At 42.3% G+C, this 27,733-nt stretch overlaps 1 protein-coding gene across 7 annotated transcripts in view; it reads right to left on the bottom strand.

The window, feature by feature from the left end:
• The window catches only part of FRY (FRY microtubule binding protein), a 501,309-nt gene that overhangs the window by 389,994 nt on the left and 83,582 nt on the right, over nt 1-27,733 (bottom strand). The window contains exon 1 of one of the 7 annotated variants that reach the window (XM_033948463.1): nt 15,141-15,259. The exons of 5 other annotated variants lie outside the window; for them this stretch is intronic. In XM_033948463.1, coding sequence (XP_033804354.1) covers nt 15,141-15,171 — 31 coding nt within the window. In that variant the 5' untranslated portion in view covers nt 15,172-15,259. Of the gene's footprint in view, nt 1-2,271; nt 2,510-15,140; nt 15,260-27,733 lie in introns of those variants that run through there. One more of the 7 variants, XM_033948461.1, reaches the window with a different exon arrangement.

The raw sequence follows: 27,733 nt of genomic DNA, 5'->3' as shown, positions 1-27,733 counted from the left end.
ACAATAGTGTGAAATTCATATATTATCTACTAATCAGTTTGAATAGGCAGTCAACTTTAAAAAAGTGAAAATAAAAAGAGAAGAAAAATTATTTTTTCTAAGAGAGATGACATTACCTGTATTTCAAAAGAAAAGTGAACCAGCCATCTTTATTAAACTTTGACTTTGAATAAAAGTTTCATTTTTAAACATTCCCCTCTGCTTATCTCCTGCTAAATCTCCCCCCTGCAAGGTCAGCCCAAACATCAAGCAAGACTAGTCAGCAGCTTCTTGGGGACAGCAAACAGCAGCTACATTCAAAGCAAAACAACAGGTCCTGGCCAGGGGTGCAGCTACCATTGAGCGAACCCGGGAAAATGCCCAGGGCTATACAATGGTAGAGGTTGCCTGCAGCTGCACCCACCCCCGGTCAAGTACCTCTTCCCTTCCTCTCCCCCCCCAAAAAAAATTCCCAGCTGCCTCCAGCAACAGAGACAATGCTTCAGACTGCCTCTCTGGCCAGCGAGGCCTTTCCTCTACCATGTCCCACCATTCTGATGCAACTTCCTATGGGCAGGATGCAGCAGAAGAAAGGCCCCGCTGGCCAGAGAGGCAGGCTGTAGCGCTGTCTCTGCCACTGTAGTGTCTGGAGGACCCAGCAGGAGAGTAAGCAGCTGAGTGCTGGGGGCAGGGGGAAGAGGTACCAGGCTTAGGGTGTGGGGACCATCTTGGTCCTCCCACCCAAGGTACCCTGAGTCTCAGTTATACCACTAGTCCTGGCAGCCACACAAAGAATCATCAGCACATATTTTATCTGGTATTTTTATAGAATATTTGTGCGATAGTGATTTTTTTTTTTTGTTTAATTATCAAAATCTTCGGGAGGGGGAGGGCCTGGAATATAATTCATGGGAGATGTTAAGACTGAAGATTAGCCTAAGGTACTCATGATCCTTGCGGCATCTCTGTCCCCAATGAAAAAGTAAATTTAACGTAACATAGAAATAACAATTGTTCTCTTCCTCTCAGCTTCTTAGACCATTAAGTGCAATCATCCTATATTGAGAATTAGAGGCTATTTCTCAAAAGGTTGCCTAATGTTGATTGCCAGGATGTGCACCACACACACTGCCATTAAATACTAGTGTAAGTCTGCATTTATGCACCTAACATTAGGTGAAAGCACTTATACTAATGAAAAAGCATGTGAAAAAGCAGTCAGGGAGCCGTCAGGGAGTGGAGGGGGAACCTCCAGCAGCAGGAGGCAGCAGGCATCCCTCCTGCCAATTTAAAGTACAGTGAGTCACAGCATGGAGGGGGGTCTTTTTTTTTTTAATGGCACAGGTGTTGTGCACACAACACCAGTGCCAATTATTATTATTATTTTTTTTTTTTTTTCAATAAAAGATGCTTTCCCTGCCCTGCTGAGCCACAGGACTCCCTGAAGCCATTGGTGGCTTCCCTTCCCCTGCTGGCTCAGCCGATAAGTGGCTTAGCCGGCAGCGGAAGCCCCAAAGTGGCTTCAGGGAATCCTGTGGCTCAGCAAAGCAGGGAGAGCAGCTAGTTTGACAGGAGGGAGAAACTGTTCTTAGCGATTGCTCTTCTAAACAAATGCCAGGTACAGTTCCTCTCCCCTTCTACCGGCGATTCTCTGCACAATTAGCATGCATAAAAATTTGCATGCTATTGTGCTGAGCATTGCTAGTAAAGAAAAAAAAAAAAAAAAAAAAGACTCCCCACCACAGTATTTTTTACCATGGTGTCTGGCACTGTCTGGCCTTATGTCGGCAGATCCGTTCTAAACTGCTTGAAATGTTCCAATCTGGGCATTTCAATTCCAATTTGTACATCCTGTCTAAAATGACACTCAATGTATTCATTCTATTCTCTTTGTAGATGCAAATTTTATATACTGCAGCTTTTCTGTTATCATACATTCTATAAAAATTCTAAGCGTAACAGTTCTTTACAGAAAGCATCCTCTGTTTTCACATATTTTAATAAGTCAACAATGACACTTTCCCAGTTACAGTACAATACACAATACCAGCTGTTCTGTTTAGATTTCTAGAACCAGCAAAACAACAATCCGTACGTTAAGAGAAAGCCAGGTTCGCCAACACTGGATAGAGTTTTTGGCCGAAGTTTTAGACAAAACTTATGAAAACTAAATATTCTGCTGATTAAATGAGAAACATAATTTTACTTAAAAACACCAGATTCTACCGTTTTCCTCATTGCTAAAATGAGCAAATAAAAATACTACACTTATCTTGAAAAGACTTTACCTACCGAGACCCTTTATGAAGCTGATAACATTGGCTCTTCCCCAGCATGCTGCCGTCACCTCCATGAGTTTGAAGAGATCTGGGCTGGCCTATTAAATCTGCTTTTGTCCCAAAATATTAAAAGCAGCTAGAGGATATTTCTCGCCTTCACTATTCATTTTTCACTGTCACAAAAACCAGAATCCTTTAGACTAGCACGATAAAAGATAAGCCGTAAAAGTCCGTGCTGTGGACTGGAGCAGACCTCCTGATCGCAGCCAGCTTCCCATACCCAAAGGTATGAAAGGGTCATTTTTAGCTCCAGCATATGACGACAACGTAGAAATTGCAGCGAGGCAGCCGGTCTATATTTATCCTCAAGTAAATGCTTTACTGACAGATTAGTAAAACTACTCAAAGCACTCCAAGTGCATGACGCTGGCAGTGCAACTCAGTTTTAACACACCTAAAACATTAACTATGTGGTTTAGTTCAAGCACAGGAATTTTTAAATCGTTGGGTTCAAAACCCCCGACACCGCAACATTGATAAAGGCTTCAGAGCAGCCAAAGACTTTTTGGCTGTAGGTGCACAGACTGAATTCCTTCGGAGCAGAAAACCAAGTGTGGTTGCTGTGTTCCTAGGAACAAAACAGAGCACCCTTGTTCTGTGCCAAGAGTTAGTGAGACACCATACAGCCTGGAGCAAAATTATATACTGAACATCTAAAGGATGAAGTATTATGGCAATTTGTCTGGTCTTAAATCAGTAATTACAACATTTAAAACTTCTACTATAAAACCCAACATTTACAAACTTCTTGGGCAAGGCATGCTGCAGTAAAACACAAGCATTCCTTGTGTATTTTGCCTACAAGCGAGTTCTGCTAACTTACGTCAGAAAGGAAGTATATATCAAGTGGAACATTAAATCCTTGCAGGTTGACCAAGGTGATAGGGAAAAGGAGCTGAAAAAAAACCCAACATCCTCCTCAAATACATACAATGTGTTCTCATTAGCCATGTGTTCTGTATTCAGAAATTTGCTTATTCCCAAAACAATATAGAATGTAACCCATTTTCACTATTCATGGCCATGCACAGTGTGTTCCCATGAGGATGAAGATAATCATATAGAGCTTTGGATGAATACTGATATGCCAAAAGACTGTACATACTGTACATTTACAAAAAAACTGTGTATAAAATAAACTTATACTACTAATAATAATAATCATCACTTATATAAGCGCTGAAAGGTGTATGCAGCACTGTATATTTTGACATTTATAGACAGTCCCTGCTCAGAAGAACTTACAATCTAACTTGGACAGACAGACAATGCATATAGGGTTGGGGATGCAGAACCCAAAGTTAGAGGAGTTAGGAATCAAAAGCACTCTCAAAGAGGTTGGCTTTTAACTGGGCCTTGCCAGAGACGGAGCCCGCCGTAGGGATTCGGGCAGCTTCTTCCAAGCATACGGCGCAGCAAAGCAGAAGGGAGAGAGTCTGGAGTTGGCAGTTGAAGAGAAGGGCACAGACAGGAGGGACTTATCAGCTGAGCGTAACTCAAGGGGTGGGGGGGGATCATAGGGGAGATAAGTGAAGAACGATAGTGAGGGGCAGCTGAGTGAGTGCATTTGTAGGTCAGTAAGAGGAGTTTGAATTGTAATCAGAAACGGATGGGAAGCCAATGAAGTGTCTTCAGGAGAGGGGTAACGTGAGTAAAGCGGCTCTCCCAGAATATGAGTCCTGCAGCTGAATTCTGGACAGAGTGGAGGGAGTGAGATGGCTAAGCGGAAGGCCTGAGAGTAGCAAGTTGCAGTAGTCTAAGCACAAGGTGATGAGGGCTTGGATAAGCGTTTCGGTAGTGTACTCAGAGAAGAAGACTATAAAAGGTACTGTATAAGCAGCAAGCTGTTCCTTACAAGAAGGGTACACAAAATGATGAGATAGGTAGCAAAAGTGTACAATGAACAGAAACACACAGGAACTTAACCTCCTTTTTCCCATAGGATCAATGGTTACGGATTCGCATTTTCGGTATTCACAGGGTTTTCTAAGAACCTAACCCCAGTAAATAGTGAGCCCACACTATACACACACACCATGCATGATTTCTTTCCTCTGATAAAATAAAAATCCTTTTTCATAATAAGGTTTACAGCCTGGGCTCAGACCACCACAGACAATGCACTTTATTTTAAAATTTATATTAATAGTTGCAAAGAAGAAACTTGCTCTCCTGCTTGTCAAATGTGGGATCAGCAACAGGACAAAATCCCATCTCAAAGTCCTCACTTGAACCTAATCCAGCATAAGCGGGTTTGAGTTTTTGAACATCCTTACTTGTTTGAATTCTGGGTTTTTTCGGTTTTGATTTTAACATTTCTGAACAGCTCTATCTTCTTCCTATGCATATACCCTCAATATGGATGAAAGAAACAGGTGAAAGGAGGCAGCATTAAGAACTAAAAGGTTGCAGTAAAAGTATTTTCATTTTGTCTAGTTTCCTGTGTCTTTTATAGGAATTTTCATTTTCTCTTTTTGGAAGCAATATTTTAACTAGTGCATACTCTTCTGGTAGACTTAGAAAAGGTTCAAAGAAAAGCGACCAAGATGATAAATGGGATGAACTCCTCTTGTATGAGAAAAGACTGAAGAGATTAGGACTCTTCAGTTTGAAAAAGAGATGGCTGAGGGGAGATATGATTGAAGTCTACAAAATCCTGAGTAGTGTACAATGGGTGCAATTTTGTACTCTTATCAAGAATTACAAAGACTAGGAAATACTCGAAGTTACAAGGAAATACTTTTAAAACTAATAGGAGGAAATGTTTTTTCACTCTGAGAATAGTTAATCTCTGGATCGCAATGCCAGAGGATGTGGTTAAAGTACATGGGTTTAAAAAAAAAAAAAAGGTTTGAACAAATTCCTGGAGGAAAAGTCCATAGTGTCCTATTGAGACAGACATGGGAGAAGCTAATGCTTACTCTGAATCGGCAGCATGGAATGCTACTACTATTTGGGGGTTTTCCCAGGTGCTTGTGACCTGAATTAGCCACTGTGGAAACAGGATACTGGGGCTAGATCAGGGGTCTCAAAGTCCCTCCTTGAGGGCCGCAATCCAGTCGGGTTTTCAGGATTTCACCAATGAATGTGAATGAGATCTATGTGCATGCACTGCTTTCAATGCATATTCATTGGGGAAATCCTGAAAACCTGACTGGATTGCGGCCCTCAAGGAGGGACTTTGAGATCCCTGGGCTAGATGGACCATTGGTCTGACCCAGTATGGCTATTCTTATGTTCTTATATTAAAAAAATAAAATTTCCCAATTTGAAAAACAAACAAACAACAACAAAAAAAAAAAAAGACATGGGAAATGGCTAAAATTGGAATGTTGTCAGTCAAGCCACTTAATATAACACATGTTTAGCGGCTGAAAATCAGCTTAAAGCATATATCAGGCTAAACAAACATTTTGTTGTGAGAACTATTTGGGAGTTGCAACCAGGCTTGGGGGGGGGGGGAAGGCAGTACAACCTGCAGTATAACTACAAATATAGTCCTCATAGTAAAAAGCAAGAAGCAGCCAATAAACAGAGAAATGTTCATTACTCTCTTGACGGGAAAAGGTGATTAAAGTCTCAAGAAACAAAAAATGAGTTGGTTGATATTCAAAATGATTTAACAGCCCAAAAATAGCAACTGACCTGTTAAATTGCTTGTTCACGGCTATCCAGTCATTTTCAATGACCAGTTAAGTGCCAAATTCAAAAGCAGCTAATGTGGGTATTCCAGAGGTGGAGCTGGGTTAAGTGCCAATATTTTCAGCCCCTCACCGCATAAGTATAGCACTTAAAATCAGGCTGCATAAACAGCAGTCGTATCTTTCAGTGGTTTGGTTTATGCAGTCAAGAGCTGAATATCAGCTATATGTTAACCGGCTCAAAAAAAAAAAACCCATGGATGTTCAATGCTGAAACCCTTTCAGGATCCACCATTGAATATCCAAAAACAGGGCTGGGTCATGAGGTTGTGGTACCCCAAACTAACTTTTGCACTTCCACCTCTCCCAATAATGCCCCACCCCTTGCTCCGCCCCCAACCCTGAGCTGCTCAAATAAACTATATACTGTATAAATCAATCAGAAAGAAAATGGGAATACAAAATACAAGAAATAAAAATCAAATGTTTCAAAACAGAAGCCAAGCCAAATGCAATCCAATAATTTAACCAAGTATGTCCTGGCATTCTGGTTTTCTGGACATCCACCATGAAGACACATGGGAGGTTTGCATATAACGAAGGCAATGTTTATGCATGCAAACCTCTCGTGTGTATTTACTGTAGATATCCAGAAAACCAGACTGGTCAGTGTCCCGAGGAGTAGGTGAGGAAACAAATCAAATTACAAAATACAAGAAACAAAAATCAAATGTTTCAAAACAGAAGCCAAGCCAAATGCAATCCAATAATTTAACCATGTGTTCCTCAACCCAGGCCCCAGGACATTCTGATTTTCTAGACATCCATCATAAAGGCACGTGGGAATTTTGCATATAAATAGAGCAATAATGCAAGCCAGCCTCTAATGTGTACTTGCTACAGATGTCCAGAAAACTGGAACTAGATGAGGATATATCAGAATGGAAAAATCACCCCCACTAGAAACAACAGCATCCATCCCTTTAACCTGTAAAAATCCACCCCCCACCACAGCATCTTCATCTTCTTTAATGTACCCCCTATTTAAAAAAAAAAAAAAAAAAAAATCATTCTCCCTTCCTAGCAACATTCTTTTGCTGGTTTTAACTAAACCACAGTAGCTTCTTACTTTGGGCTGGCAAAGAAAATGCTCCAACACTCACAGGAACTGAATGAGCGTCGGAGTATTTACCTTACTGGCCCACTGTAAAATGCTCTACTGTGGTTTAGTAAAAAGGGGCCCCTTGTCTTGCCATTTTCCCTCTATTCAGCCCCTGCCCCAGAATATTTTCTCCTCTTTCCCAGCTTTCCTACCCCTACTGTCCTTGAATATTTTCTCCTCTCTGCCAGCTTTCCTTCCCCTCCTACCCCCTGCATATTTTCTCCTCTCCACTAGTTTTCCTTTCTCTCTCTGCCCAACTTTCCTTCCCTTCCTGCAGCTAAATATTTTCTCCATCCCTCTCCCTCCCCAAACAGCTTCCACTATCCCCCTCCATCCTTCCCGGGGCTCAGACGAAGAGACCAGGCATGGCCCCCTTACATAAAATTTGTAGAGGCAGCACCACACTGCAGACTCGAATACCTCATAGAGACATGGACTGTGTTGGTGGGCAGAGGCAGGAGCACCTCCGAGTATTGTGGACAGCTCAGCAAAGAAAGACTGCAGTAGATGCTGAAATGCTTCAGCGTCCTGCGCCTCTCTAGAAGGCCCATTGAGATTGGATGTTATGCATCCAATACCAGCATGCTTTGCATTGCACCACCTGGCCAATCGGAGGCCAATCCAGCAAGTGGGAGGGCTTAAATGTTTTCTTAGGCCTGCTCCCTTGAGGAGGCAAGGCCTTGAAGACTGGAGGAATCACAAGCTGCACCTGTTGGATGCTGGGGCTCATCGCTTCAATAATGCTGCGATGACGCCAAACAGCCAGCTACAGTAAGAGATGAGGGAGAGGGAGTGCAGGAGGGTGCAAGCAAGCGAGCCACTGCCAGCTTATGGGCTGGGTGACATCACGGCCCAGACATTTGGTACCCTTTAGCACCAATGTCCTGGACCAAAGCCTCACCTGGTCCATAGGTTGAGCCAGCCCTGTCCAGAAATAGCTGCTTGCTAAATACTAAGGGGTACTAGAGAAGAGGAGGCTTTTATAAGTTCTATAAGAGCAAACAATTTGTAATGTAACAGTACAAACCTCATCCTTTTATGTAAGAAAAAAAATAAAAAGTTACAGATGTTCAAATGTGGTTTGGTTTTGTTGTTTTTTTTATAGAACTGTTTATGGAACTTGAAAAATGGTCCATTCTCAACATTTTGGATCTTCTATTTCAGTCATCTTTTCCCAGAGAGGTTATACACATACGTATGTGACCCTAACTCATCTGCCCTGCCCTGCCCTCCCCTCATCCCAGAGTGAAACATTTGAGGAAGTGGTGCTGATGTGCAACTGTGACTCAGTTGAAGCAGGTGCATACAAGAACTCAGTAATTACTCTGGAGACATCACTCAGTGCCAAGAATGCTCAGCCTTTAATGATGTGCTGATATCAGCAGTGACGTCAGCAGGCCAGAACTTAACAAAAAAAGTCTAATCTAATCTAATATTTGTGAGTGTCACACAAACCTAGACAGGCTCTAGGCGACTTGAAAAGACAAAGCGTAGATAGGGCAGAGGGGAAGGGGGAAAGGGGGAGAAAGGAGGAGAAGACCTAATCGTACTAAGCATAAGAACCGGAGCGTATGGAGATCTTAAAAAATTAATTGTCAAAGAGAAGAGTTTTCAGTTTTTTTCCAGAATTGGGTGTGGTTGGCTTCTGTTCTTGTTGTTTCTGTAAGATCATTCCAGATTTTAACTCCCAGGAAGGTGAACATGGATTGGAAAATTCTTCTGTATTTCAGATTTTTCGTTGAAGAGAGGTTCAGTTGGATCCTGTTAAGTAGTCTGCGAGAAGCGGACCATGCTTCAGATAGAAGTTTGATGAGAGGGGCAAGCTGAGTTTCCGTACATTATATGATGCATGATGTTTTTGACTTTTATTTGGACTGGGATGGGTAGCCAGTGGAATTGTCTGAGGTATGCCGAGATGGAGTCATATTTTTTCAGGCCAAAAATGAGTCTTACTGCCATGTTTTGAATGAGCTGTAGTTTGTGTATAAGGGTGGTGTTGATTCCCAGGTAGATGGAGTTACAATAATCCAGTTAGGATACTATCATCATCTGGACAATGAGGGCAAAGTGATGCTGATGGAAGTATGGCCTGATGAGTCTCAACTGTTTCATGGTAAAGTGAGTTTTCTTTCTAAGATGGGATACTTGAGGTTCCATGGTTAATGTGGAGTCCAGGATGCAGCCTAGAATTTTAGAGGTTTTATCTACTATGAGTGTGTTGCCAGATAGGAGCGTGATGCTTGTTGATGCTGTTTGTTGGACACTATGGAAGTAAAGAACTTTGGTTTTGGAGGCATTTAGCTTTAGTTTTTGGGTTGCTGGCCAGGTTTGGACTCTTTCTATGTTATCAGAGATTTTCTTGTTGGTGTCAAGTTTGGTTTCCTGCTGCTGGTATGAGGAGTAGGATGTCGTCAGTGTATTACATTATGCTCTCGTCTTCGAATTGGATGTCCCCAAGTGAGTCCATGAACAGGTTAAATAGAATGGGAGAGAATGGCGAGCCCTGTGGGACTCCACAGAAGGCCCTCCAGCTGTTGAGTAGACATCATATTTTTTGACGGTGTATTCTCTGTTCTTGAGGAAGTCCGTAAACCAGTTAAGAACAGTATCTGTTATCCCTATCTCTGAAAGTTTTGTTAAGAGCAAGTGGTGATCAACGGAGTCAAAGACTGCAAATATGTCAAATTGAAGAAGTATGGAGTAGTTTAATTTTGGTTAACAATGTTAAGACGAGGAGTTCAGAACTGTGTTGCTGTCTGAATCTATGTGTGCTATTAATTGCTTGCTTATTAGTCTTTCAAGGAGCTTGGTAAGAATTGGGATGCCAGCAATGGGTCTGTAATTTGAGGGAGTGGAAAGATCTGTATTTGTGGATTTAGGTATTGGGCTCAATGCTATTTTCCCCATTTCTTCAGGTAGGTGACTTTGGTTCAGGGATTTGTTCAGGAGGGTAGAAAACCAGGTGATGAGTTCCTCGGGTGCTGATGTGAGTAGGTGGGGGCGAGCAATAGTCTAAGTTGCTGCAATGGTTGGATAATTTGCATATTAATTTTTTTTGTCAGAGATAGAAAGGGCAGTGAAGGTGGACCAAGTTAGATCAGCCTTACTGGTTTCTGTGGGCAGTTCGGGGGCGGCTGTGGGAGGTGTTTGGGCTGGTGGTTTGTTTGCTACTTCCGTTTGAACAGTTTTGATCTTGTTCAAAAAGAAGTCTGCTAGTTCTTGAGCTGTAGGTGTGTTGGGGTGTCCTGTAGTACTTTGTTTGGGGGTGTAGTTAGCTGTATTACCAGGAGTAATAATTTTTTGTTATTAATGTTTTCAGTTCCTTTTTTGTTAGCATAGTAGCATTTCTCGGCTTCCAATATGTTGAGTTTATATTTATTGATTGCTGCTCTCCATAGTGCTCTGTGGTCTGGTGTTTTGTTCTTTCGCCATCTCCTTTCTAGTCGCCTACATAGCTGTATAAAAGTAAAAGTATGAAGCAAGCAGAAATTATGCGCCATTTCAAATATGTCTTCATGCAACTGAACTTTGACCTCATAGAGAAGTGAGTAATGCAGCGAGGATTGTGGCTTTTCAGGTCTAAAAAACAGCATTGAAAATCGATTGGAGACTACAGTTTATAGTAAGTGTACTGATCGTAACATGTTTCTGCACTTTTCAAGCTCCCATCCATTCCACCTCAAGAGAAGTTTGCCAACTTCTCAATTTCTGAGATTCCGTACAATCTGCTTCTCTGTAGAAGAGTATAAATGTAAGAACATAAGCAGTGCCTCTGCTGGATCAGACCAGAGGTCCATCATGCCCAGCAGTCCACTCACGCTGCGGCCCATCAGGTCCAGGACCTGTATAGTAATCCTATATCTATACCCTTCTATCCCCTTTTCCTTCAGGAAATTGTCTAATCCCTTCTTGAACCCCGATACCGTACACTGTCCTATCACACCCTCTGGAAGCGTATTACAGGCATCCACCACCCTTTGGGTGAAGAACTTCCTTGCATTGGTTCTGAATCTGTCCCCTCTTAATTTTCCGAATGCCCTCTCATTCTTGTAGTTTTCGAAAGTTTGAAGAACCTGTCCCTCTCCACTTACTCTACGCCCTTCATGATCTTGTAAGTCTATCATGTCCCCTCTAAGCCTCCGCTTTTCCAGGGAAAAGAGCCCCAATTTCTCTAGTCTTTCAGCATATGAAAGGTTTTCCATACCTTTTATCAATCACGTCGCTCTTTTCTGAACCCTCTCGAGTACAGCCATATCCCTTCTTAAGGTACGGCGACCAATATTGGACGCAGTACTCCAGATACGGGCGCACCATCGACCGATACAACGGCAGAATGACTTCTTTCGTTCTGGTTGTAATACCTTTCTTGATAATACCTAGCATTCTATTCGCCTTCTTAGAGGCCGCCGCGCACTGTGCCGACGGCTTCATTGTCTTGTCCACTATTACCCCCAAGTCTTTTTCTAGGCTACTTTCACCCATTACCAGCCCTCCCATCGTATAGCTGTACTTCGGGTTTCTGTTCCCTATATGCAAGACTTTACATTTCTCTACATTAAACTTCATCTGCCATCTCATTGCCCACTCTTCTTCAAGTCCCTTTGTAAATCTTCACAGTCCTCTTTAGTCCCAACTCCACTAAATAGTTTGGTGTCAACTGCGAATTGTATTACTTCGCACTTCGTCCCTGTTTCTAGATTATTTATAAATACATTGAACAGCAGCGGCCTGAGTACCAACCCCTGCGGAACACCACTCATGACCCTCCTCCAGTCAGAGTAGTGGCCCTTCACTCCTACCCTTTGCTTCCTACCCGCCAACCAATTTTTGATCCATCTATGTACGTCTCCTTCCACCCCATGGTTCTTCAGTTTCCATAGTAAGCATTCATGGGGTACCTTGTCAAAGGCTTTTTGGAAATCTAAATATACAATGTCTATGGGGTCCCCTTTGTCCATTTGTTTGTTAATTCCTTCAAAAAAGTGCAATAAGTTTGTTAGGCACGATCTTTCCTTGCAGAAGTCATGTTGGCTTGTTTTCATCAGTTTATTTCTTTCTAGATGCTCATCGATGCTGTCTTTTATCAGAGCTTCCGCCATCTTCCCCGGAACCGAAGTCAGACTTACCAGTCAATAGACTTAATACACAAATTGGGTTCTAGGGGTATCCATGGGATTTGGTTCGTAAAGCCTACAAACAGGCCTTATATGCCACCAGAGATTTACTGTTACGACATAACTAAGCAAGAACATAAGAATTGCCGCTGCTGGGTCAGACCAGTGGTCCATCATCCGCTCACGTGGCCCAGCAGTCCGCTCATGTGGCGGCCCCTAGGTCAAAGACCGGTGCTCTAAATGAGCCCAGCTTCACCTGCGTACTTTCCAGTTGAGCAGGAACTTGTCCAATTTTGTCTTGAATCCCTGGAGGGTGTTTTCCCCTACGATAGATTCTGGGAGAGCGTTCCAGTTTTCTACCACTCTCTGGGTGAAGAAGAACTTCCATACGTTTGTATGGAATCTATCCCCTTTTAACTTTAGAGAGTGCCCTCTCGTTCTCTCCACCTTGGAGAGGGTGAACAACCTGTCTTTATCTACTAAGTCTATTCCCTTCATTAACTTGAACGTTTTGATCATGTTCCCTCTCAGTCTCCTCTTTTCAAGGGAGAAGAGGCTCAGTTTCTCTAATCTCTCACTGTACGGCAACTCCTCCAGCCCCTTAACCATTTTAGTCACTCTTCTCTGGATCCTGTCGAGTAATACTGTGTCCTTCTTCATGTACGGTGACCAGTGCTGGACACAGTACTCCAGATGAGGGCGCACCATGGCCCAGTACAGCAACAAGTGGAGATTCGGAAGCAGTAGTTACTTGTATTTTAAAATATGGGACACACACTGATATTGTATCCAGGATTGTACAGAAATATTGGCATATGGTCTCTTTGATGCCAGCTTTAAGTGGCTTATAGGAGAGAGCATAATCGTAAGGAAATTTTATGCCCTGCCATTTGACAGAGAATGGATGCATCAACAATGGGGGAAGGCCATAGCTTGTGTGGCAGATGCAAGACGTGTGAAATTACTCTTTCTATCACAGAATTCATTAATCCTACGGACAATAGGACATACACATTAAAACACAAAACTAACTGCGATACCAATTTTGTCATATATTGTTTCATCTGTCCATGCAGAATAATGTACACTGGGCAAACTTTGTGCAAATTTTGACTCCGCGTAAACGAGCATTGCAGTGCCATTAACAGGTGTATTATGGAAGCACCCAGGGTACAGCACTGTGTCCAATACTCTCACCAGTTCAGTGATCTAAAAGTGTTTTGTTATTGACTACATGTCACAGAATATACGAGGAGGGAACAGGAAGCTTTTGCTCCTGAGGAGGGAACAATTGTGGATTTATAAACTACATACAGTCCAACCAGCAGGTTTAAATACATCCATTGATTGGATTTATTTTTTCTGACTTTGCTGTTGATAGCAGATGAAATATGCATTAGTTTGTAAGGTTCCTTTTCAACAGTGCTTTCAAAGCAGGGGGAGTTAGGTTTATTTTCCTTCCTGTCTTTTAGTCATGAGGCAGCTCCAGCCAATCACAGCGTACTAAAATCGTCATAGGCCATCAGCTGGTATTTTTATAAAATCCACGCTGCGCCGCCATTTTTTTCACTTTAGTACTGAAGGCAGAACAGGCATTTTTCCTGCGTATTCAGGTACATTTTTGTATTTGAGGATGTTACCATCGATGATAGAACAACTGTGAACACAGTTTTTGTTTTTCAGAGCCCTGAAGAAACGATAGTCATATTGTGAAATGTTGGCCATCGTCGGCTATTTTACTACAGTGGCAACATTCAAGAATTCAGCTATGCTTCAGCTTGGAAACGGACAGTGACAACAAGAGTCAATTGCATTAAGAATGGCAATACATCACAAGTTCGGTCCTTTTGCCTCTTATCTGTCCAATTGAATTATTTTGTTTATACACACACAGTACAATCGCTGTAGCATGTTAAGGGTTTCTTTTGGCTGATGATTGAAGCATGGGAGGATCCAAGATTTAGTTCTAGCTCTCACTCATAGCCCTGGTAGTCCTTTGCACCTTGTGGCTTCCGAGGCCTTTTCCCTTATCCAGCTTTCGTCTGTAATTTGTATGAGAAAGTGGAGTTTTTGGCAAGTTAACACAGCCTAACTGGTGGGTTTTATCTGAGTTGGATGTTTTATTCTACCCCAGTTCCTCTATTGCTGAAGGTAGTATGTTTAAAATAACACATTTACCATATACTATAATGCTGTAAGTTTTTATTTTGAAGCTGGAATCAGAGTCTAATGCCAACTTCATAGCCCTGAGAATGAAATTGAACGACTTATTTCCAAAACCCTCCAAGTCCAATGCGAACTTAGAGGATTTTAGAAATATGCCCTTCAATTTACCCAACATGTTTTCATCCCCCACCCCTTTATTCATCAATTTCTTTTATACCCTAATCCAAGTTTACTGATAAAAACATTCACCCTCTCCGCTCTACACACACTGACAGGGGAGTAGTATTTAAACAGGTTAAATGCATGTTTTCCTGCGTAAAACCTTCAAATTACTGCCCCCTATCTTCATCCAGTAAAACAGATGTCAAACTGTATCGAATCCTAACAAAACAGCATTAAAAAAAGATCTACAACAACAACAAAAAAAAGATTATACATATTGTTTTGCAAACAAACTTTTAGTAGAAATTGCAAACATACAATAGCAAGGGAACTGCTAGTCTTTGAAGGGTGTTAACATCTTGCTTGGCTGTAACTGTTTATTATAAACATAATCTCTTAGTTTTATAATGCCTTCATTACTCAGCTGGTAAAACTGTCCATGTAAATTTTTGTCAAAACCAAGCACCACATATGTTGCTCATATTTGTGTCTGCTTTAAGCATTAAGAAAAGCACTTGACAAATCAAAGATAATAAGAAAGTCAAAACTCCCACATTTATGTTAACTGTTGTCTTACCTTTAGTATAAAAGCACACTGAAGTTTTCATGTCAGTAAAGTGTATTTATAACAGCAGATGGAATGGTTCATTTATTTATAGGTAATGGAGCCTGCTATATTTAAGACATGACATCATTTTTGGGACATTTCCTTTTTTTCTGGTAATACCCCTATGTTCTCCGTTATGAATTAACTCAGCACAGACATTCCATTGCTTCTGTCTTGGGTATAATTGCTGTGTGCTTCCTCTTTGAGGGGTGACCTAGGGTTAAATAGTGTGTTTAGGAAATCCAAACATCTGTTGCATGAGATCTTAAGCCTTCACAATTAGTTTAAAAGTTATCAACATTAATAATATGAAGGGAGTTGCCTGCAAACTAGTTTGCAAACAGCCTGCTTTATATGGAATAGTGACCAATCGAAGACTTAACTACAGTACATCTGCCTTCTGATTGGTAGCCAAGTCAGTTCACAGAAAATTGGGGAATATGAAAGGGGGAAAAAATTACACTGCACTACAATTGATGGCCTTGTGCTTACACATAAAAAAGCCCCACAACCATTAGTATAAATAAATCCATACACACAATTTATTAAAACCTAGTCCTAGAGACACCAGAAAAAAAATGTCATCCCCTAAACACAATCAAAAGGAAATCTACAAACACCAGCAATAAACAAAAACAACTCTGGATAACAGCAGCATATAATAATAAAAAAATAAAAAAAACAATCCCCTTTTCAAGTTATCACCACTGGCTCCCTATCATGGTTTATGTTCAGTACAAGAATCTTAACATTGACACATAAGGAAGTGGAAGCACACTGTCTAGCACAAGGGTGTCAAAGTCCCTCCTCGAGGGCCACAATCCAGTCGGGTTTTCAGAATTTCCCCAATGAATATGCATAAGCTCTGTTAGCACACAATGAAAGCAGTGCATGCAAATAGATCTCATGCATATTTATTGGGGAAATCCTGAAAACCCGACTGGATTGCGGCCCTCGAGGAGGGACTTTGACACCCCTACTCTAGCACCTTTAATCTTCATCAGCTGTTACTACTACATGCACTTTCATCTTCCTTCTCCTTATTTTGCTCATCTTGAATCTATACATTTCTTGCCCCTATGCTTTGGCATGCTCTGCCAATTACACAGAGAAACTCCGTTTTAAAAGTTTAAATCTTCTCTAAAAATTTAAATCTGAATTGGTGCCAATTCAGATGAAAGAGAGGGTCCTTTCATACTTTGCGACTCCACTTATTGCCCTTCTTTATGCCTCATCCCTTTCCCTACCTTTGCCCCTCCTCCTTTGCTCTCTCACTTCTTCCTCTTTTATTCTACTCTATCCCGAGGCGCCGGTCCCGGAAGTGACGTCAGAGGAAGAGCCAACGCTGGTGCAAGCAGCAGGCTGGGGTTGCTACTCACGCTGTGAACGTTAAAGAGGTACGAAGGGAGGGAAGGGGCGTGGGCAGTAATAGGGGGGAGCGGAGAAGATGATGGATGCCTGCACCCCCACCAAGATGGCGCCAAGGTGGACTGCCCCCCCTTACTACAGCACTGCATGGCAGCGGGCTGATTAGCACAGGATTAGTGTGCAAGCTCTCACCTCCTACAAAATGGGTGGCAGTAAGTGCTGGCACAACAGAGTCGTTGTGAGGATGAGATGTCAATAATTCAGCCACGGGTGTAAAGTTCACTTCATTGATAGTAGCACTGTGAGGACTCGAAGACTCAACACTGACAGTGTTTCGGCATCTATGCCTTTGTCAAGAGTCTCAATGGCTGGTAGTTCTATCACAGAGCATTCAATGCATTCTATCATAGAGCATTCAATGCAGGTCAAATTTAGAAGGAACAGGAAAATACCTGGTGTCCAAAGCGAAGCCACTGAAAATACTGCTCAGTAAAATCAAATGAAGCCACGAGCACGTTCTTAAGTACGAGTCGTACTTAAGTCAGGTGTCTATAACTCTAGGACTGTCTGTAATGGCCACATGCTAATGGCACCATTAGCACTATCAAAAGTAGAAAACCAATAGGAGTCCCATGAGTAAAAACCAAGTCAATCAAAATTAGTGGGCAACACTAGGCAAACGAGATGAAGGACTGTGAGAAACAGCAGCTCTTTATTGAGAAGGTACATATTGGAAAAATTTGACAGTGACCTCACCAACGTTCTCCTTGTAACATTGGATATTTAATTATTAGATACTAATAACTGAAAACACCTTAAAGGCAGGTCAAACACACCAGCCTATTCTCAATTACTTTATTTTAACATTGGCCAGCATAGCATTAATGTTCCTGGCACGAGCAGCAACCCCAAAGCTGCTGTTGCGCCAGCGTTTTCTCAAACATCACTTCCTGGACCCGCACCCAGGAAATGCCAGAGGAAGAGACGACGCAGTGCGACAGCAACTTGGGGGTTGCTGCTCATGCCAGGAATGTTACAGAGGTATGGGGGAAGGGAAGCGGTGCACGTACAGAAGGAGGGGAGGCGGGGAAGGAGTGTGTGGAGGTGGGGGGGAGGCGGAGAAGAGAGCGGGGGAGGGGAGCCACCACTCCAGGCACCTCTCACTCTCATTACACCATTGCCTCCGGCACACTAAACAGAGCAAATGTGGTGAAATGTGATCATATTTTGACAATCCCATTATCAATCTTGCTGCTGAGTTTTGTATAACCTGAAATGCTCTACATCAATTAACCAGAACTCTCAAGCAACCAGAAAAAGAAAATCTAAGAAATACTGTAATACTTTAAATAAAAATGAAAATAAAATCAATTTCTGGTGGAAATTTAAGTATGCCCACACTTTACCTATCACATGGCTGGTAGTTTGTCTGGAACAGTTTATGGTATGGCTTGGTATGGTATAGTATTAGTTAGGCCTATTTTTAATAGTAAATGTCAAGCAACCAGAAACTACATTTATCCGGCATCTATCAATCCCAACAGGTGTCGGTTAACTGAGAGTCTACTGTATTAATATTTGTCACTTATTTGCTTTTATATTATTCTCACTATCCTATTAACTCAAATGTTCTTATCGATTTTATTATTTTATAGTGCTTGTATTATTACATGGATATTATTTCTTATTTTTTTTTGTATAGAATGACTCAAGGCTCCTGATTGAAGCCTACTGTCGAAACACAGTCAGTGCCGAGTCCTCATTTGTACCTTCTCAATATACGGTAGAGGTTCTGTTTCTCAAATCCCACTCTTTTGCCTGCTGTTCCCCAATAATTTCAGTTGGCTTACCATTGGAAAATCGGCCACTTTCCAGCTGCAGTAAAAACATCCCAAACATGCAGGAAAACCTACAGCAGAGCCCATTAAGGCCACTTTTTACCACAGCTTTGTAAAAAGACCCCCTTAGGGTGCTAAAGTGATATAGCATGCACTATCCTATGAATTAATATACATGAAATGATTAATGCATGTTAAATTACTACAGTGTGTGTTTAAAAAAAAAAAAATCACTAACTGAAAAAAAAAACCACACCCCAAAATCAGAAACAAATTGGGGAAAAGCCAATCAATTATTTTTTGCCTGCGCACTTCTCCGGTAGTTACGGGGTCATGGGACCAGGACATAACGTCAGGAGAGCTGAGGCTGGCACAAGCAGCAGGAGGAAGAAGTTTCTCACACTGGTGTACATTATGCGGGGCGGGGCGCACACAATGCTGCGGGGAAAAATAAGGGGCACGGCGATGACGGACGCCACCACTCTGGACGCCAACCTCCCTCGCTACGTCACTGGCTGCAACCCATTCCAGCGCCCCTGCTTTGACAACTCATTATCTCCCTGCTGGGCTCCTCTGTCCTGTACTGACTGAGCTGGGAATCGTTCTAGAAGCTGGCATCGCTTCCAAGCGCCTTCTGCTTAAGACACCTTTCCCACACCAACAGGTCATATTTAGCTCTGTTGTTCCTTGGGTAAAATGTCAGGAAGCAGGATGTAACAGCCTGGAGGGAATCATGTGTTTACTCTAAAGTGATTTATGCAATAATGAGAAAGGTATATTTCCCTGCATCCTAGCTTGCTCAGTGCATAACTTTTGCATCCAAGTTGTACTGTCTGGCCACTTGTTATAGGAATAAAATCTTTTCTTTTTTTTAATACACGGCCTAGTTCGTTGCTTGTCAGGTAGTGTATTGTCCAGGTGTTTTTGGATCTATTTGGGAGATGTAAATAATCACAACCCAGAGCGCTACACACAATCCTGTTATACATATATTTTGCTCCCTATGCATTGGATCCAGTAAGGACCAGGAGCTACGTAAGCAACCCCTGGGGCTGACAGGTGTAAGTGTACTACCTAGGAGGCTGATCCATGAATCCATCACCCTGTTTATGGAGAAATATATATTTTCTAATGTTATTTCTTTGAGCCTGACAAATACTTCTTGTTTTAAAATGGTATATCGCAAACTGTGTGCCAAATTCTTGACACTTTGTTGTGTCTGCCCAAAAACGTTTAATGAAAGCGAACAATAAAGCGACCAACGACCAGCACACGACAACTAATACGGTAACTATATTTAGGTAAAGCCCAGGCAAATGGATAGCGCCCTGTATATAACACACCTCTAAGGGGTGTTGGAGGTGGGGATAGGAATGGGTGATTCTGAGAGGCAGGAGACCAGGTATGACACCGGGCCTGTAGCATATCGTCACGGGGATTGGGCAGCGACCCCCTGGGGTACCCACAAACTATTGGCATGAAAACAACAAGCGCCCCCAATACACCCGCAGGCAAGATTCCCACAAGCAGGGAAAAAAGACAGGCAAAGAATCAGCGGCAGCGTCAAGCCTTTGGCAGATGACCTTCCAGCACGAGCTCTCTCCTAGCAACAGAGCGAGCTGCTGGAGAGATGGAGCCAAGTAGGGCTGGCGATCTACCTCTGACCCCTCCGCGATCTACCTGTTGGATATGCCTGCTATATATGACAGAGCTCAACTTGGTGCTCTCTATCTCCATCTGCTGGTGGATGGACACAACCCACTAGTATCTGTACTGTATTTGGCCCTTTTCTGCCGTCACTTTTCTATGTTTCTATTCATTTGCTGTGACTAAAAGAAAGAAAATCATCAGGTATGAAAAACTTTTTCCTTCTACTTCCCAGCCCAGTCTGTAAATTGATCAAGCTGTTAGAAGCTGAAAATTGTAAACAAATACATTTTGCACATACATTCTATTAGAATTTTCATTATCTTGGTACCAAATAAGCTATGTTAAGATCAACTGTTATAAAATGGAAAAATAAGATGTTGTGGAAGGCAGCTTTTGAAGGATTTACCTGCATAATTTCTCATCAAGCAATGATGTAACATGTGTCTCCAGCACCCAGGGTTCAGTACCACACGCACATACATCATCACAAAAGCCCAGAACTTCGGGGGTTTTGATCTTTCAACACTACCTTCAAGCTGCTGCAGGGAACCATGACCCTCCCCCATCCCCATCAATATGTCATTGGCACCTGGGCTGGCCCAATGCAGGACAACTACTTACAACTGCCTTCTCATAAACATTGTATACTATTATATACCACAACAAGTAAATAGTCCATGTATCCTCAAACAGTAATTTATATACAGCCTAATGTACTGAAAGCTCCCTTTGATGGTTTTTGCCACATTTCTTCAGCATCTATATTATGTCCTAAACCTTTGCAAGAAATTCCATATAGGTTTGAGTCCCTGTCGCATGTCCCTTAGACAAAATAATAGGATTACTTGGGGCTTAACGTCGGGGGGGGGGGGGGAGGGGAGGGGAAACAGCCTGAAATACAATTCTGCCACTTTTTTCAGACTCCAGAGCAACAGAGGAGCTCTGTTCCAGCTTCTCCCTTTCAAGCAGCTTGCAGGGAATAAGGGGAGGAGGTGGGACTGGAGCAGAGCAGGAAACTGTCACTCTGTTCTTAATTGAGCCCTTCTTGATCTGTTGTTCCTTGCCTGTGGCCCACCTGTCTCTCCCTTCACAGTTCCACAGATTAAGACCCGAGACTGCTTGACATAGGGTGGCAGAGGTAGAATCTAGAGCCACCTCCTAGGTCCCACTCCATTATTCTAACCACTGGGCTGCTAAATACTTTAGAAAAGAGATCTGTACTTGCTAACACACACCAAATGCATTGCTAGCTACTTGGTAGTTTGGAAAGCAGATGCATTGCCTCACTGAAGCTGGCAGGGCCACACTGAATCAGATTGACAGAGCAACTGCTAAAACAACTCAATACTTTGTTAAAAACAAATGTTGTGCAGATTCACCCCAGCAACCACAGTAAACTCTTACCCTCTGGGTACAGGAATTCTTATGTAATGCTACCTACCCATCTTCTCAAAACCTTAATAGTAATACCTAGAAGTTCAACATCTATTTAAGTCTTCCTGCAAGTCCTCAATCCTGCCAAAATGTATATAAAGCTCTATTGGTTATCCAAAAATTTTCCAGATGTGGTATATTATATGTATTGCTCAAACATATTGCCCAAAGACCAATTTGTTTCTCTGTAGCAGACCAGACATGCTGGGTGAATCCCAGGATGCACTGTCAGGTCAGGCACTGCCATTTTTCAAGATGGCAGCACATGAGGGCATTGCTCCTGCCTCTTAAGGTATGCCTCAGGGGGAAGGAACACTAGATACTGCAGAATTTTTTTTAAGTTGGTTAGGGTGGGAGGAGGGTTCTAGACTACCAGGGGATTTTTTTTTTTATTTTTTTTATTTACCATCAAGGATGGGTAGAGAAAGAGAGACCATTACACATCTGGGAATTTTTTTTTTTAATTGGGGAGGAAGGGGGGCTGATGCAGAAGAATGAAGGATGACATACCATATATACTCAAATATAAGGAAAAATATGTTTTTACCTGATAATTTTCTTTTCCTTAGTCACAGCAGATGAATCCAGAGACAAGTGCATTGTATCCATCCACCAGCAGGCAAGATAGAGAACACCAAGCTGAGCTCTCTCATATATAGGATGGTATGCTCACTGGTAAGCTAGTATTCCTCGTAAGCGTCTGACTCCAAACCAAACAAAAAAAGAAGTTCCAGACCTAGGAGAGTTCCAGTCAAGAAGAGGAGAAACAAAGGGAAAAAATGGCCGCCACTGCATTAAGGAAAGGCATGCCAAAAGTCACCAACAAGGGACCCATGGAACCCAAAAACAGACCCAAACGAAGAGTCAAATAAGGTCCCAAAGCCCTGAGGAGTGAGAGAACAGTAACACCCCCCCCCCCCCTTTTTGACCCAGCAGAAGGACCCCCAGGTCTCACCATGCTCCCTGGTAGTCTAGTAGCATGTTGAAGCAGGAACAATTCCCATTCTCTCCTGCCCAGGCTCTCCCCCTCCCACTGCCGAGACTTCCAGTGGGAGGGGGAGGGTGTCATGCCTGTTGAGAGGGGAAAGGGAGAAAGAAGGAGAACACTGCCTGTTCAGGAGGGTGGTAGTGTTCAGGGGTAGCACGTATGCTGATGATTGCGGAGGGGGGGGGGGGTTTCTGTTGGCAGTGGAAGAAGAGACACACTACTGAGAGTAAGAGTGGTAGGGGAGGAATGGTGGAAGATAACCCCTCAGTTTACATTTCAGATACCATTTTTCCCCTACATAGAAGGGCAAAAATGGTATCTTGGTTTATATTTGGATGGGTTTATATTCGGTGTCAGGTCAAAAGCGCGCTGGGACAAAGGCGCGAGCAGACAATTGACCGCAGCGCGGAGGCGCACACCAAAGAAAATTACTGTTTTTAGGGCTCCGACGGGGGGGGCATGGGGGGAACCCCCCACTTTACTTAATACAAATCGCGCCGCGTTGTGGGGCGTTGTGGGGGGTTGTAACCCTCCAAATTTTACTGAAAACTTCACTTTTTCCCTGTTTTTAGGGAAAAAGTTAAGTTTACAGTAAAATGTGGGGGGTTACAACCCCCCAAACCCCCCACAACGCCGGCGTGATTTGTAGTAAGTAAACTGGGGGTGCTCCCCAACAAAACCCCCTGTTGGAGCCCCTAAAAACAGTAATTTTCTTCGGCACGTGCCTCCGTCTTGCGCTCAGTTGTCGGCGCGTGCCTTTGTCTTCCGCGTTGTTGTCTATGAACCTTTATATTCAAGTATATGCAGTAGATCCCTGCCACATTTTTAGTGTGGCAGTAATTTGCATGCTTGCAGTATTTTTGCTGGAATTTTGAAGTCAAAAATGAGCACCGAGCCACTCTCCCACATGCCTTTCTGTATCAACCCCTCCGATTGTAAGCCCTCTAGGGACAGGGAAAACCTGTAGCTGAATGCAACTTGCCTTGAGCTACTACTGAAAATGCTCGAGCTAAATCCAAAAAAAAAAATAAAAAATGGGGGGGCCTTTCCTGCACCCAACCAAAGTTAATTACACACAGCTCCAGTGTCTACCAGGCACCGCTCCAAAAGTAAATGCCATCCGAAACAGAGTTGCTACATCACTTACACAGCTCAGGAGCAGGTCTCACTCCACCCCACACCCAAAGAGGGACAGGACAGAAAAAATAAATTTTAACTGGGATCCACAATACAAAAAGGTATGCAAATTAATGTGTAGTGATTTGTCCCAATGACAGGGTGGTGGTCCATTTAACAAACAATCAAGAACCTTACTTTATTCCTGGGTGAATTCCCATTCTGAAGAATTTCACTTGCTGTGTAGAATTATGCACAGAGGGAGTGGTGATTTCTATGTTTGTACCTCCCCACCCCCCCCTCAGCTCAGCCTTTCTTTCCCTATCCTAACTACTGCAGCACAAACTGTTTCTAATATTCTGGCTTTTCTGCAGAGTCTAACTTGGGGGTCTGCAACCTTTTTACAGCAACGAGCCATTTTATTGTTAATGTCTGATCCAAAATTTGCAAAGAGCCACTATGGGTAGAAAAGGAGGTTTGAGATATGATTTTTTAACATGATATAGGTATACATGCATTTAGCACAAAAACAAAACTTCAAGTACGTACAGAAAATAAAGAAAAACAATTTAATGAGACTCTTGACACTATTCCGCGCACAGCTGTTTCACATCCACATTTCTCCCTCTTTCATTCCCCAGACCCTATGCAGGATCTTTCACCCCTGCCCACCAGCCTCATGCAACCCCTGGTCTAACCTGTAGAAGCTGATGAAGAGAAAAAAGTGGCTGTGTCTTCCTCTCCCACCACAGAGTACAGTATTTGAACCATGAGGCTCTATGATGTCTCAAATATTCATCAGTCCAAAACAGTAGTGAAGCAGGAGCACATAGCCTGACATATGGTCACTTTCCTCTTCACTGTCTTCTACAGACTATGCCCCAGGTTTGAGGAAAAATATTTTTTAAAAAGTCTGTCCCATGGCAGGGGTCCCACAGCAGGCTATAATGGAGAAAAGAGAGCTTGAGGACTTTGTACCAGAGTGAGGACGGAAGGAGAGGAGAGCGAGGGAGAGGTTTGTGCTGCAGGAGTGGAAGGAGGAATGGCAGAGGCTATACCTCAGAAAAAGGGAGAAAGGCTAGTTCATGGTATGTGCTGGGAGAGGAGGGGGTTTCTGCCACAGCAGGATTCTGGAGAAAAAGCTATGGGAAAGGAGTGAATGCATGGACATTTGTCAGAGACCTACAGAGTGCAGGGGCACATTGGAAAACAGATGGTGGATCTGGGAGACAGTTATACCGAGGTGAGTGCCTTGAGAGAGATTTATGGGGTGGAAGTGTGCACTAGGCAGGGTTTCAGAGAGCACTATGGGGCTAGACAGGACACTAAACTGCTTTTCATGACAGAAATAAATGTTTTGTTTTCAGGATTCCATGGATTTCTTCCAGCTCAGTCAGAAGTTATAAGCCCTCAGCTGACATCCATAAAATGAGAATTTGAGAAACTGTAGCTGTAAATGTCACAACTGGATCCCCTTCCTAATGCAGCAAAATTTATATAATGTTAAAACATACAGACTCATGCATTCCTCTCACAGACACAAGATCTGGAAATGACTTTTCACAACATTAAAATGCTTCTCAGATGCCTTCATCTGTTAGCTACAGATTTTCCTATTTCCATTACCACTACAAACCAATTACGTCTTTGCCATTGTCTCCTCCTGTGATGTCACTCATACAGGCCTCTACTGGCTCTATATAGTGACATCGTTGGTTCATTGCATCATGGGAGTTGCAGCAGTTTTTGAAAACTATTCAAACTAGTATACTTCCCTTCCTCTTTCATAATGATATGGGGTTTAAAACTATGCCAGGGTACACCTGGCAGGGACTTGATGGGCCTAGGGTCTGATCCGGAGATGGCACTTCTTATGTTCTTATTTTTTGATACAGAAGACATCAGAAAATCACAGGACAGATCCAAAGCAGCAGGTAAGGAACGTTATTTCTGTTCTCTATAGTTTGTGAGATTTTCTTTTAAGGAGCTGTTTGAAAGAAGGGCCAAAATATACTACTGAAAGAAAAGGTGTGAGCTATATCTAAATACAGTTCTAATTCACTAATCAAGCATTCTACGGACAAGGAACATGCCCTGTGTGTTGAACTCTTATTTTCAAAACAGTTCTCTCATTTGATATCAAAGGCTATAACAAACTCTTTAATAATACAAAAGGAACAGCCCTAGTTAACATGATGCCACCTCACCTGGAGACTTTGGGGAGGAATGGCACAGAGGGTAGAGTAGAAGGAGTTTAAAAGGGAGCATGGAGATCAAATGACATGATAGAAATCATGCTGAATCCCACCCTTGTAGACTGGGCAAGACAAGAGTACAGGGCACAAGGGGTTGGCAGGGCCATCTGTGAAAGCAGCAGAGGAAACACCCAAGCCACCCTGGGAGAGGAGTGGGGACTGTAAAATTGATGAGTCATTGTTAGTCCAGGTTGTGTGAAAACTGTTCATGTGGTGGGTTGGTTGTTCAGAAGCTGCAGTAGAGCTGGAAAACTTGAACCAGTAGCAGAGAAAAATATAGTGAACTCAAAGATGGAAGCTCATTCAAGAGTATCGCTGACATTGCAGAGGCAGCATTGGTTGACGTTCACCAAACTAGTGCACATTTCACCCCTTGGATTCCTCCCGAAGGGGACCCGTAAATAGTGCCAAGGACCCAGTGCAGCCGAGGATTAGTCTTACCAAGTTGTGGCCAGCTTCGACTCCCACTCTGGATGTAAAACGACCAGAAGATGGGGGGGGGGGGGCATGCATGAAGTAGTGGGCAACTTCTCAATAAAGCTCTGATCCTAATGACTCAGTCTCATGCAACATTATTACATTGGGGGTAAGTGATAAAGTTGAGGAGCAAGGGGCAAACTCCCGTGTCCCTTAGTTATAAGCCGTTCTGTGAAGGATATGTCTAATGAATACTACTGAAAATCATTGCTCTGGGACCAGTTTTCTATTATAATTGTAACAATTTTAATATACAAGTTTTCTAGGTTTCCTCCAAATTTGAAATGACAGGAAAGAAAAACATAAAACAACTTCAACTATGTCTTATATAGTACAGGTGACTATAGACAAGGATACTGCAAGCATGCTAGCTGGCATCTGAAAAGGACAGAAAAGAAATTAGTCCTTAGTACCCATTAAGGGAGTAATTTTATAGCAAGACATCTATGTCAAAGTTTGAGGAAAGTTTATGCTTATTCTATAAAGGCTATTCTTCAAAAAGAACTTTCAATAAATATCACAACAATTTCCATATCAATAAAAATATTTTTTTCTAATCAATGGAAAGAAGTACATCTTTCAAGTCCTGGGGTAACATATAAGAAAAAAGTGAAGTGCTATATAAAACATAAGCCAAACTTTATTGCAAAGTCCAAATGAAAGATGTAAGCTAACTTAACACAGCCGTGTTTCAACTAATGAGCATGCATCAGGAATCAAACCACCCTTTTTCTGAGGTATAGCCTCTGCCATTCCTCCTTCCACCCCTGCGGCACAAACCTCTCCCTCGCTCTCCTCTCCTTCCGTCCTCACTCTGGTACAAAGAGAATATTATATGTATCATTGTTGATTATTAAGTGATATATTTATGGTTATTTGTACGGATATGTTATCACACTTATAAGTTTAAAAATGAATAAAGATTTTAAAAAAAGAAAAAAAAAAAGGAGTCAAACCACCTTCAATTATTTGCAAAATATTATGCACATTTAAATTCCTTGGAAGTAATCACCGAGAGGACTACTCATAGTGATGCTTGCTTTGGAATATGATAGGGATTTAATTCTTCAGACTTATTTCAGGCATATCAATGAGCAATTTCTTGGCTCATCAGTTCGTTTGTTTCCTGATATATCTCAAGTGACACAGAGAAGAAGGAAGGACTTCTTGGCCTAGAGTCCAAGCTTTGGGAGTATTTTTCATGCTAAAGTTTTCTACAACTTGTTGTGGGGTTCTCTTTTTTTTTTTTTTTTTGAGCCGAAACAATTGCTAGACTTTATTGTGGCTAAGGAAAGGAGGTAGAGTAATAAGATCAATATGAACCGGTTGCCAACTTTGTTCATCCAATGCTGCCTTCCTTGAAATATGTAAATTTCCTTTCTATTATTTTTCTTTTTCTTGGTCTCTACAAATTGTGGACTAAATAATAGAAATTGT

Source organism: Geotrypetes seraphini, chromosome 6 (assembly GCF_902459505.1).
Source record: "Geotrypetes seraphini chromosome 6, aGeoSer1.1, whole genome shotgun sequence".
In the NCBI taxonomy this organism is placed as follows: domain Eukaryota; kingdom Metazoa; phylum Chordata; class Amphibia; order Gymnophiona; family Dermophiidae; genus Geotrypetes; species Geotrypetes seraphini.
Note: the sequence above shows the minus strand (reverse complement) of the source record. Positions and strands in the feature narration are given on the sequence as shown.